Here is a 12,734-nt window from a genome sequence, read left to right on the forward strand (position 1 = left end):
AGTTGGCCTTCTGGGCTGTAAGCGCAAATTGCTGGCTCATATCGAACTTCTCATCGACCAGCACCCTCAAGTCCTTCTCTGCAGGGTAGCTCGCAATCACATCATCCCTCCATTCTGTATTGAAATCGTGGATTGCCCTGACCCAGTTGCACGACCTTGCACTTAGCCTTGTTGAACCCCATGAGTTTCTCACAGGCCCACTTCTCCAGACTGTCCAGGTCCCTCTGGATGACATCCCGTCCTTCCAGTGTTGCAACTGCACCACTCAGTTTGGTGTCATCTGCAAACTTGCTGAGGGTGCACTCGATCTTGCTGTCTATATCATTGATGAAGACATTAGACAGCACCAGTCCCAGTACAGACCCCTGAGGGACACCACTTGTCATGGATCTCCATCTGGACATCGAGATGAGATTTACTGACTTAATTAGAGGCCTGAAGAACAATAATGCAATTCAGAATTTTCAAAGATAGGCATTTAAGATTAACCTTAAAACCTAATAACACTGATATAAACACTGATATAAACTTTATTCTTCCAAATTATTGACTTCATTGTAATTTCTAAAGCAATCATGATGAGGAGGTACATAAATAAGAGTTTGAAAATTTCCACCAGAAGATATTGCCATCTGTGAGAAACCTAGAAATTACAGATATACCAACCCTTTACGCTTGACAGCACCCGCTGCTCCTTGTATAGAAGGAACAGAGTACAACATCAGTGTGAAAATAAGTTACCAAATTATCCTTTAAGAGAAAAGAATAAAAACAAAGCTGAAAATGCAAAGAATACAAGAACACTGAAAACTATGGTATTTGCTAACAAGGTATTTAACAGAATGTAATGATTTTTCCCCTGTATTACCTGCAGAGGAAAGGGAAGGAGAAATTCTTTTTTTTTTTTCCTTTGTATATAGTTTTGACTTTATATTGCTTAATCATACCTGCTGTTTGTGATCACAACTATGATTTATAGCTAGCCACTCACTGCTGAACAGAATAGTTGATACATGATTCTGATCCTTCTTTTGATTAGGGGCATTTGGCTACAAATTTAACACAAAAAGACGATAGTTTTTTTTAAAGTTTATTTTGTATTCAAATAAATACTATATATAATGAATTTATAGGTTTATAGTAATTCCTTAAATGAAAAAAAATAATCCTTCTCCTGCAGGAAGCAAGATAATTTGTAGTTACAGACTCTTTGTGTTATTTATTTTCATTCTCAGTTTTCCTGTAAGTATTCTTAAAAAAAAAAAAAGAAATCTCAGGTATTTAGAAGAGTTATTTGCCTAAACAGAACATGTAAAATGACATTCTGTTTAGCTTCCTGAAACTATGAAATGACAAAAAGAAAATCCCTTGAAACAAGCTCTAACTCTCTGAGAAATTCAATATGGGGACTAAACCTGGCCTTAATGAATTAAGTTCCTACAAATTGAACTATGTGAAAGCAAGGAAGCTGCCTTCTGTAGTCATAGATAACTTGTAAAGAGATGCCCTAGTAGCTCCCACCAGCCTCCTGTATCTCCTGATCACAACATGACTTGATCTTGTAGGACCAGTTCCACCTCAGCAGACACCACACACCAAGCTGGAGTGGAGCTCCTTTAATCCACTAAACAAAAGCATACTGGACACTGCTGAAACTGCAAACGTAAACATGTTAGAGATTCTGATCCCAGATTAAAAGGAAAAAAATGCTGGTACATTATCATACCCCGAGGACCCTATTTAATAGACTACTTGCTTTTGTGTTTCAAACCACAAGCATATAGAGAAAAAACATGAAATTAACGAAGGAATTACTAATTTGCCTAAGCCAGAGAAGCAGAAAACACAAACAATTCGAAGGAATAAGCTTGCCTGAACAAAGAAAACCAGGTGAAAAGCAACACATTATTCTCTTAGCTGAAATCCGTTCTCCCTGCCTAAGCCAAAGGAAGTATTTATGCATCCTATGTACATATCACAAAATAAGTGTCTTGGCCATATGGGCAACCTCGTGCCTCTCCCACACTGATACTTTCAGGACGTGCCTTTAGTTTGCATCTGAGAGATTTTTGTTGGCAGGGAAGAAGAGAGGAACAGGGGAAAAAAAAGGACCCAACAGGTGTCTCACAAAGGGAGGTACGGTTAACTTAGGGATGCTAATTCCCCTTCACAACAGGCACCATGTTTGAGCCAAACCAGTAACTCTCACTTTCTTCTCTGCTCATATGTCATTACTAGAGCCTCCTGCTGCCTCTCCTCAGTTGTTATCTCTCCAGCTAATCTTAGTCTTAATCTTTTTCTGTTATTACCAGAAAGATGAGAAAGATGGCTGTGGGCTACTGGCAGTTGTACATAGTGACAATACAAATTGCCACCTGAAGTCCAACATCACAATTTTATCTTTTGTTTTTTTCGGTGGATTGAAATTCCAGCGAGACAACTGTGAATAGATGGCATTTGCGGAATACAATGGATGCAGCGCAGTCATTATGTTCACATACCTAACATGACTTTATCTGTAGGCTAGAAGAGAGTTAATATTCTCTCTTCAATTCTAGTGGATTTAAGGATATTGCTTTTTGCAGACTGAATCCCTCTGGTCACTGGCTACATGCTAGTGATTTCTCAGGAAAGGCAAAACCCCTGCTCTTTGAAAGCGCATAAGTGAAAAGCTGCAACAGCAAGAGAAAGCAATATAAGTGAAACCCCTAGTTAATAAATCCCTGCAAAACTAGGTGGTACAGGTAAGTTGCTGTTAGGGGTCAACAATTCACCACTCTTAACTTTCAGCTTTCAAACCAATATGACCTTAGAAGAAAGCCATGACTTGCTTGAATTACTGCTGCAAGTTACAAACAAAACTTTGAAACAGAAAACCCCTGTGAGAAACAGAGAGCTCACTGACAACTTTGCAGTGCTGTTGCTTGACGTCCTACATGTTTGTTGAACAACTCTGAGAACAGGAGCAGGAGAACTGGAACTCACCTTGGGCTGCAGCCAGATTTCTCAAGGTATATACCTAAGACACAAGAAGCATACCTGGCATACTTTGACATGGTTGCATTGTTAGGAATTAAAATCTGCTGTATAAATTAGCAGAAACTCCAGAGCTATTACTACTGGTCACAAGACTCTCAGGCCAGGGCAGGGATCAGACATACAACAACCTCTTCCTCTAAAGACTGCTTCACAGATTTTAAAGCCATCATGTCCTCTTCAAGTTTCTCCGGTCTGGCTCTTTATAACAAAGAACAGCCATCTTATCCTTTTGCTTCTGTGCTGATACAGTAAATAGCACTTGACAAAAACACCGCTGCCAAATCTACTGAAAAGTCAAAAGATGATGAGAAATAAATTCCTGAGGGCTAAGATTGCTGCTGATGGCCACAGTCATCCACCTAATCCATTTCAAGTACGTTCTTCCGCAATGCTTAACTGATTGTAGAGGGACAGATACCTTAGGTCTACGAGATATATTCTTTTTCAGAAAACAAGAAAATTAGAGTTAGTGGATGGGAAGGACTAGTGATTAAAAAAGAGCTTCTACAGAAAAAGTGTGATTTTGACTCAGTAGAAATAAATTAAGAGCCTATTCTGGGCAACACTCACACAATTATCCATGTTTATACAGAAACAATTAAATACAATAGTTTGATGCTCTGTGTGTTCATGTATACTTCATTGTTCCATCTTTTAAATAATAAAGAACAATCCTCCTTCAGTCTCTTCTGGAAACACCGTTTACTAATACATTTTTTTTTCTCTCTTTGTTTGCAATTATTAGTAAAGTAGCACTGAGGTAACAAACAACTCATTATGAGAAGCTGTATGTGTTTCTTGGTAACTTAGTGGAATGACATTTGAGAAATCTGGGGGTTCTTTTAACCACTCTGTTTTGGACCCTGGTGAAACAAGTTCTTAAGAATGTAAATACCCTTCCCTCTGTATTGAACCTATCTAAGATCTGAGCTTGTGGTTTAAGTACTCAGGAAAACATTGTTTGTATGTAAATTTGCACTTCTGAATCAAATGTTCTCATCTGAATAGTGAATTAAAATATGCATGTTTCTCATTCAGAGGCCAACTGCAGCAAATACCTCAGAAGATTAAGATGACTGAGATTACTGTTGAAAATGCCTGGATTTATACATACATGTACAGTTTATGATAAATTAGTATTATTTTTAAAATGTACAAAATTGTATTATGTGAAACAAATCAACCATGTGTGACCGAAAGCAGACTTACAAATTTACAGTTATGTGTTTCTTAAAACACCATCTACTTGCCTTTGATTGGTTTCTTCTTAAATCCTCAACTTCTAATTATTTGTGCTTCTAATGAGGAATTAAAAGCAATAATTTTACACAATTCATATTTCAAATTCTACCACAACTTACAAGAACATTATTTTGTATTTGAATAACACAGGTGAGCCAAAAGCTTGTATTTATACCTTTCTGCACTTGTGTGCAAATTTTCAAATCATGTATTTTTACACAACTCATGAAAACCAAAGATGACATATAGGTAGGTACTTGCTCCTACTCCAGCTCCAGCACTGCAGGAGGCACAGCTGAACTACACGCTTAGCTAACCAACACTAGTGTCACTAGTATCATCTGTGCTAAGGAGAGATGTGCACGTACATGTCCTGAAACATGGAACTCAAAGGACCAATTATCCTCTGCTCAAAGCTGATGACTTAAGTAATCTGTCACACTTGAAAAAAAAGTTTCTGCCGGATAACATAATCAAAATTGTCCACCTGACATGACAGGATGGAATTAAGCAAATTGTTTACTCACAATTAGATTAGAAGTGTAATCCTTTTTTCTGTAGTTACACAAATGTCTCTCAGACATCAGTGCGAAACTGAAGTTTGCAGGATCCAGCCTAGAGATGTCATTTATAAAACAAAGCTTACTTTTTCAACATTATCTGTAGATAGAGAGCATACATTTGCCACATACAAAACCAGCATCCCTTGTGTTTTCTAATAAATTTCTTGCAACTTGTTGCAAAGGGTGAATCCTGGTCCTGCGCAGGGGTTTGTCAAAGCCTCCATCCACTTCACCCAGCTGCAGGAGCAAGTGCCCTTTGAAGGATCAGGAGCAGGACACATACAGGCAAGTCCAGCTTACCACTTCGCTCTACACAGGACAAATTCATATAGAATAGAATAATTACTTCACTGGTACCATGTCTAAAGAATATTTTCAGCCTGACAGAGCAGGAGGAACAAAAGGTCCCTGCACAGGCATCGCCTGGCCATGGGTATGCTAGCTCTCTCAAAGGTACCTCTCAAACATTTCCTGACCACATATCCAGCTTCTGCAGAGATATGCCTTATTGACAGTAATGTATTTCTGAAGGAAACATGACTGGAAATCTAAGGTATTCTATAATCTAAGATATTCCTCTTCTGCACTCCATAAAGGTGACTTAATAGTGTCTGTGTACAGGCGCAGATCTGACAACTGGCAGCGCTAGGGTCTTGTAGTACCTGCTCCACACTGAAGATAATAAAATGAGTTTTCATCCATTTTCACCTGCTCTGTCCTCACAAAATTCAATTTCCACATCACTGTGAATAACTGTGGGCTGGAGGATAGGGCCCTCACCAGGAGGGTAAAGCTGGCTGAAGGGGTGTGCTCCTGCGGGTGCCTGGCCACCTCAGGCACATCCAGCCTGGCACAAGAGTTCCCGCACTGTTGACTGTCCCATCATCTCTTTAGTTCAGGCCTGTACTGCCAAAGACATTTAAGTTGGAAATGTGCATTTCACTTTTCAAATCATGTATTTTTACATTGCTCATGAAAACCAAAGATGACACGTAGGTAGGTACTTGCTCCTACTCCAGCGTGGCAGAACTACACACTTAACTCATCAACACTTCAAGCACACGGTTCCTCACAAAACATCCCCATCACCCACAAATCAGCAGCTCAACTTGCTTACCTTAACCCATCCCTTCATAAAAATACAGTTAAAAAAATAATTAAATAAATGTTGACACACTGATATAAAAAAACCCAAGCATTCCAGGCTGGGACCAGAATTATCACTTTTTTTCCTGTTCCTACAAACAATGGGCCTTTTTTTATTTTCCTTGGAAGAATAAATTTGGTTATTCTTATGTCCTCAGCTGCCGTATCAAACAGAGAAATGTTAGACCTAAAGCATGTGGCGCATGCGTTAGTATTTTTCAATTTTAGCATGTTAGGCTAAAAGAGAAGGCATCCCCCTGACAGACACGGAGCCAGGCAGGGAACAGCACATCACTTAGCACTGCTCCATAGGGGCTTCACCCCATGCGAGAGAGATTTGGCCTTATGCTGCATCTCTTTCAAGATAATATACATTATACTAATATATGCACAGTCTGTCACAACTTATGTTTGATACAACTTCTGTTATATATGTATAAATGGACACAGATGCGGGAAAATCTCCATTTATGTAGGCTATGAGAACGTAAAGAGAAGAAAAATGACACGAAGAGGAAGTGAGAAGGAGTACTCTAGCAAGTACTGATGCATACTAATGGTCAGGCGCTACGTGGTACCACATCTGACACGAGTTTGTCTAACACCTCTAGCAGCCAATGGTGATTCCAAGACCACTCCTACTCTTATCATCACTGAACATAACGCTTTATAAAGGATTTTCAGGAAGTTTTGGGACATCCACACCACTGGGAAAATATTTGCTTGAATTAATAAAAAAACTATCAGAGCTCAGTTATGCCTTACAGCCAAGCAGCAAGAAGTCTTTCCAGTTTCCAAGGATATATTTGAATGCACGAGAAATTTGGTTGTCAATAGCCAGTACATATGACCTTGTTATGAAACTCCACAGGGATTAAAATATCAGCACTGCATATTCACGCTATTCAAATTTCTTCTTTTATCCTCAGTTACATTAAGAAGTGAAACCATTAGTGACATGAATAGTAACTATATAGGGAAAAACATAATAGGACATGGCTTATTAACAAAAGACAGTTGAAGGCCCCCCTTCACATGAAAAGATAATGCCTTGCTTTAATCATGAGATGGTCTTTGCACAGGCTAGTTGTATAATATATTCAAAACTAAGAAGAACTTTTGAGAAGCACCCTTTTTAAGCTGCCACTTTCATGGTCCTATGCAGAGAGGAACTGGGACTGAGGTTTTGCAGCAATGCCAGGAAATACACAGTCAGTTTTTGTTTTCAGAGCAGATTTTCACCTTGGAAGGAGGAGCAGAAGTAAAATTCTAAGAAGATAAACTTTATGAAAATTTTTTCAGATATTTAACAAAAAAAAGAAGTTCGGATAGAGTGGAACATCTATTATGGAGAGCTAGAAAGATGTCTGCTTCAATTTGCAGGCCTCCATATGACCACTCCTAAAATGAGTGCCAAGAAAAATACAGAAATCTATTCCCTCCCAAAATATTTCTGGGACTGTAACAGTACTTGCAGAAAATGCTTCCATCAGACTGTGCTAACATATCCTTTAAGCAATTCCACCCACAACAAGCTTCCTTTAATTTCTAATTGCTCACACTGTCTACCTGCAGCACACAGGAACTCATTAGGTCCTCAGAGAACCACGAGGAGGCTAAGCTGGCTGGCTGAGATGACACCACTCTTGGCAAAAGGCAGAACACTGCCACTGGATGTGTTTGCAGCATTTGAGATGTCAAGCTGGTGAGGTGCTGACAGCCACGGGACAGCAGAAGAACAGAGGAGAAGATCAGAGGAAGAAACCAGGTTGCCGAAGAGTGAAAAGGGATAAGGGTTACAGGAAATAAACGGCGATGGATTTAACTGCATGAGGCTTTGAGAAGAGCAAGGAAACAGAAGATGGCGTGCAAGGGAGACAGGGTACTCTGGATAATAAAGGGGGAGGGAGCAACTGCTGGTCAGGGGGTGGGCTGAAGCAACACCTCTATGGAAGATAAAGGATATTGAGAGGAGAGGCAAAGGCAGCACTGCCTGTCCCCAGAGAGAGAAGGATGACGTGCGAGATGTGATGAGTGGTGTGCCAATCAAATAAACACTGCTGGAAAATGCCAACTAACTGCAACCAGAGCTCTCTGTAACCAAAATCGGTGTCAACCGACTTCTTACTAAAGACAAGAAGTAAAAAATAACTGTATAGGTATTTTTAAACATTTTCCTTCTGGTTTGGAGCGACCACTTTATGTTTTTTTAATGGAAGTAAATTCAGCTGGGAAGGTACTTAAAAACCCATAGACTTGAAAAAAAAGAAAAAAAAAATCCCAACCTTACTTTCTTTTCTTGTCATTTTATGAAAGACAGCACTATAACTTCCTGTCTCGAACCGGAACAACCGGAACAGACACCGGTATAGGTTCCCTACACCTTCAGGCTTTAAGCTTTGAATTGGCCTAAAACTTTCCCCTAGTTAGCTCTGGTGGACAACAGGGATTACTGAAGGGGAGATACTGATTAAGGAGGCAAGACATTAGAAATAAAGATAGAACAGTGCACTTTTTTACAGAGAAGACTATCTTGGCTGCTGGAAGGCGCCTAGAAGGCAGGGTCTTCCCTCTCCCAAAGCTCCCAAACAGTGGGCCACCCTTCTTAAGCTCCCTAAGCAATACCCACACCTAGCTCCACTGCTTTACATTTCCTCCCTGAAACAGTTGCTTACTCCTTCCTCTTTTCCCAGCAGAGCACCATGCAAAGGTCAGGCAAAAGCCTTTGAGATTAAATCGTAAGTGATTAAAATTTCCATTATTTCGTGAACTTGTTCCACATATTAAAGAGCCCTAATGGAACCTGCACACATTTGTGCAGGTAGAAAGGCACATGATGACTGGAATTAAGGAAATTAATTCCTGTGCTTTGGACTAAAGTAATCTTCCAGGATGTAATTGGCTTTCAATCATTCACACACAACACGCCCTTCACCTTTGAATGGTAATTCATTTTATCATACAGGTTTTGAATTCCATTTATGTCAGGCTTTAAGAAACCTCCTGTCTTTGTACTAGAATACAGTGTCTATTTTTTCCAGGAGGAGACTACCTCAGAGTATAATTCAGATTTCCAATGTATGTATCTATACAATGTCTTACCTTTCCAGTGACCCTTAGCAGAGGGAAATGAAAAACACTTCCTGGACTGAGATCAAGCAACAATTCCCTGAGCAATACAAGGTTATTGGTGCTGCCTCTGCTGAAACACTCACTATTTTCTCACTGCACTGAGCTCTCCATGGGACATGGCAAACTGGATATGATCGTTCAAGATTTTTCAGGTCTGCAACTAGATCGCAGCCCAGCTGTGCAAAGCATAGTGACAGTAAACATATCTGTGACTGCTTCAAGAATAACAAGAGAAATCTGGGAAATCTCACCAGGTAGCACTTTCCCTTTCCCATGGCTGTGAAAGAAAGGCTACAGAGGAAATATCTGGAAGCACTGGGCTTAGACTAGTTGTTTCCATGGTTGCTTAAGCCTACCCTCTTCAGTTGACCATAGCAGCAACACGTTACAGGTGACGAAGTAGATCCCTCTGACAAAATTGCCATCTGCAGGCCAGGTGCAGTATTTAAATCTATTTCTTGTGTGTATTTTCCTTTTTCATGTCACATCCCATCATTCAGTGATGTTTTATCGCCCTCACACCAGTATCAGCCCTGGCTGACAACCAGGGAGGCTGCAATGTTGGCACTGCTGCCAAATGGTTAGGAATATCCTGGACACAGACAACAGATGCTTATATTTAAATTGCTACTAATTTGCATTTTTGTGTATTGTGGATTTTTTAAAGCATAGTTTTAGTAATGAAAAGGAATATGTAATTCTGGAATAGTAATACTTTCCTTTGAAAAGCCAGGTTTGCTAATGGATTGCCATCTGTTCAGCCCTTTGCCAGGAAATAGATTTGTCCTGCTTACTGAAAACAGCATTAGGGTGAAACTGTAGATTACACAGTGGATTTCTGAGCAGTTTAATTTAAAGTGTATGCTAGCACTGTGTTATTTCTGTAAGAATAACTTTAGATTCTCCTCTTCCACTTGTGCTGGAATTTAAGCCATCCAGCAAACCATATTTAGAGTACTCTGTGGGCTGCTCTGCTCTCAACTGGACTCCAGTAAAGGTGCCTACCTGTGCTCCATCATTTTGAAACCGAGTTCATCAGGTTACTTTTGCACAGGATTTACAGCAAGTGGCTCTCTATCTTACTTTGAAAGCCCATCTTAATCCTCTGGAAAAAAACATTTAAGAAACAAAGGCACTTGCCTCAATAATGCTGTCAAGAGTATGAGATTTATACGTGCTGGGAGTCTCTTGAAGCCTCTGGATGTAAGTTAGCAGGAAGACAATTCAGGATGGTGCACTGGGAGCTGTTGGATCTTTCTGACTGACAGAGCCAAAGAGGCAAAACCAAATCAGAATGGTAAGTTACTCTCCTCTGTAACCCACAGAAATCTAACAATATTTCCACTGAGCTTTATTACGGACACAAACGTGCTGCAAGGAAGAGGTCCAATTTTTACAGCCTGGAGGCAGAAGTTTAATTTTTACCTAACTTCCAAGATCTCAGCATCTTCTTACCTCGGGTAAGGTTACCGCCAGTCTAAAGGGGGGCGAAACTCTAACCTACCTCCCAGCTGGCTGCAGGAACGCCCAGACGTGCCGTGTTGTGGGGCAGTATCGGGGACAGCGAAGCCAAAGTCACTGATCCCTTCCCCGCATCCCCCTAAACCTCCGCTTTTCGCCAACACACCAGGGTTTCCTCGGGAGGTGCGAGCTCCCAGCTCGTTGCTGCGAGCCCCGCACCAAGCACCTGCGAGGCGGCGAGCCCGGAGGAGCCGAACCGGGGAGTGATCCCAGAGGATCCCGGCGACGATCCCGGAGGAGCCGAACCGGGGGGGATCTCGCAGGAGCCGGAATCAGGGAGCGAGCCCAGAGGATCCCGGTGGCGATCCCGAAGGAGCCGAACCAGGGGGATCCCGGAGGTTCCCGGTAGCGATCCTGGAGGAGCCAACACCGGGGGATCCTCGAGGAGACGAACCAGGGGGTCCCGGAGGAGCCGAACCGGGGAAAGATCCCGGAGGAGCCGAACCGGGGAGCGATCCCGAAGGAGCCGAACCGGGGGGGTCCTGGAGGATCCGAACCGGGGAGCGACCCCAGAGGATTCCGGCAGCGCTCCCGGCGGAGCCGCACTCATAGAATCATAGAATCACCAGGTTGGAACAGACCCCTTGGATCACCGAGTCCAACCATTCCTATCCGCCACTAAGCCGCGTCCCTGAGCGCCTCCCCTACCCGTCTTTTAAGCACCTCCGGGGACGGGGACTCCACCACCTCCCCGGGCACCTGGGAGAGACCCTGGCGGAGCCGCCCTCGGGGTCAGCCCGGCGGAGCGGCACCCGGGAGCGATGCCAGCTCGGCGGCGGGACGCCAGCTCCCGCTCCTCCCCGCACAAAGTTTCCCCCCTCTCCCCCTGCTCCATCCCTCCATCCCGCCCGCGCCTCCCGGGGAGCCGCCTCCTTCTCCCACCCTCCCCCCCCCACCCCCGGCCCCCAGCTCCCGCGCGCCCCGGGACGGCCCGAGGGGGAGGGATGGGGGCGCCTCGCGGGCGCGGCGCGCGCTCACCTCTGTCCAGCGCGAGCGGCTGCACCGCCGTCACCGCCGCCATGTCTGCGGCGGGGCTGCAGCCCGAGTGACGCGCGGCCCCGGCGCGGGGAGCGGGGAAGGGCGGGGTGGAGGCTGGCACGGAGAGGGGGCGGAGAAGGAGGGTGGCTCCGTGGGAGGAGGCGGGGGCGGAGAAGGTGCCGATCGGCGGGCGGCCGCCGGCGCTCGGGGCGCCGCGGTGCTGCGGCCGCAGGGCGGCCCGGCGCGGCCCGGCGCGCGCCGCCGGCATCGCTGCGCGCCTGGAGCGGGGAGTCCGCAGCGGAACGGAGCGGGGGCGGGGGGCGGGGGGCGCCGCAGCGCCGCGGGCGGGGCCGGGCGGGGCCGGGGGCGGCGAGGGGCGGGGAGGAACGGAGTCGGAGGATGGTTTGCGTTCGAAGGGATCTTGGCGATCGTCCGGTTCCGGACTCCTGCCGTGGGCTCGGGCACCTCCCACGAGATCGGGCTGCTCTGAGCCCCGTCCAGCCTGGCCTTGAGCGTCTCCGGGGAGGGGGTGTGCACAGCTTCCCTGGGCAGCCTGTGCCGGTGCCTCACTACCCTCGTCATGGAACAGTTTTTTCCAAACATCTAATCTAAATCTTCCCCTTTACAATTTAAAGCCAACTCCCTCCCCCCCCCCCCCCGCCCCCAAACATCTCATCACTCCATGTCCTTGTTTAAAATCCCTCCCTAGCTTTCCTGTAGCCCCTTCAGGTACTGGAAGGCCCCTGTAAGGTCTCCTAGTAGCCTTCAGGCCGAACGTAGAATCATCAAATAGTTTGGGTTGGAAGGAACCTTAAAAATCATTTAGTATCATCTAGTGATGAGCAGGGACACCTCCCATCAGATCAGGCTGCCCAAGGCCCATTCCAGTCTGGCCTTGAACACCTCCAGGGATGGGGCATCCACAACTTCCTGGGCAACCTGTGTTAGTGCCTCACCACCCTCATCATGAAGACATTATCAACCCCAACTCCCTCAGTCTGTCCTCATAGAGATCACCCAGCCCTCTAATCATCTCCATGGCTCGTCTCTGGTCTCACTCTAACAGATCATCTCCTTATGTTGGGGATTCCAGAAATGGACACAGTACTCCAG

The 12,734-nt window shown here is 44.5% G+C and overlaps 1 protein-coding gene across 1 annotated transcript in view; it reads right to left on the reverse strand.

Annotated features, from left to right (window-relative positions):
- Positions 1-11,896, reverse strand: part of LIN7A (lin-7 homolog A, crumbs cell polarity complex component) — a 51,381-nt gene extending 39,485 nt beyond the window's left edge. The window contains exon 1 of the mRNA XM_069858386.1: positions 11,622-11,896. Within this exon, the coding sequence (XP_069714487.1) occupies positions 11,622-11,889 (268 nt within the window). The 5' untranslated portion in view covers positions 11,890-11,896. The remainder of the gene's footprint in view (positions 1-11,621) is intronic.
- Positions 11,897-12,734: the final 838 nt, after the last annotated feature.

The sequence above is a fragment of the Phaenicophaeus curvirostris genome, chromosome 1 (genome assembly GCF_032191515.1).
Source record: "Phaenicophaeus curvirostris isolate KB17595 chromosome 1, BPBGC_Pcur_1.0, whole genome shotgun sequence".
Taxonomy (NCBI): domain Eukaryota; kingdom Metazoa; phylum Chordata; class Aves; order Cuculiformes; family Cuculidae; genus Phaenicophaeus; species Phaenicophaeus curvirostris.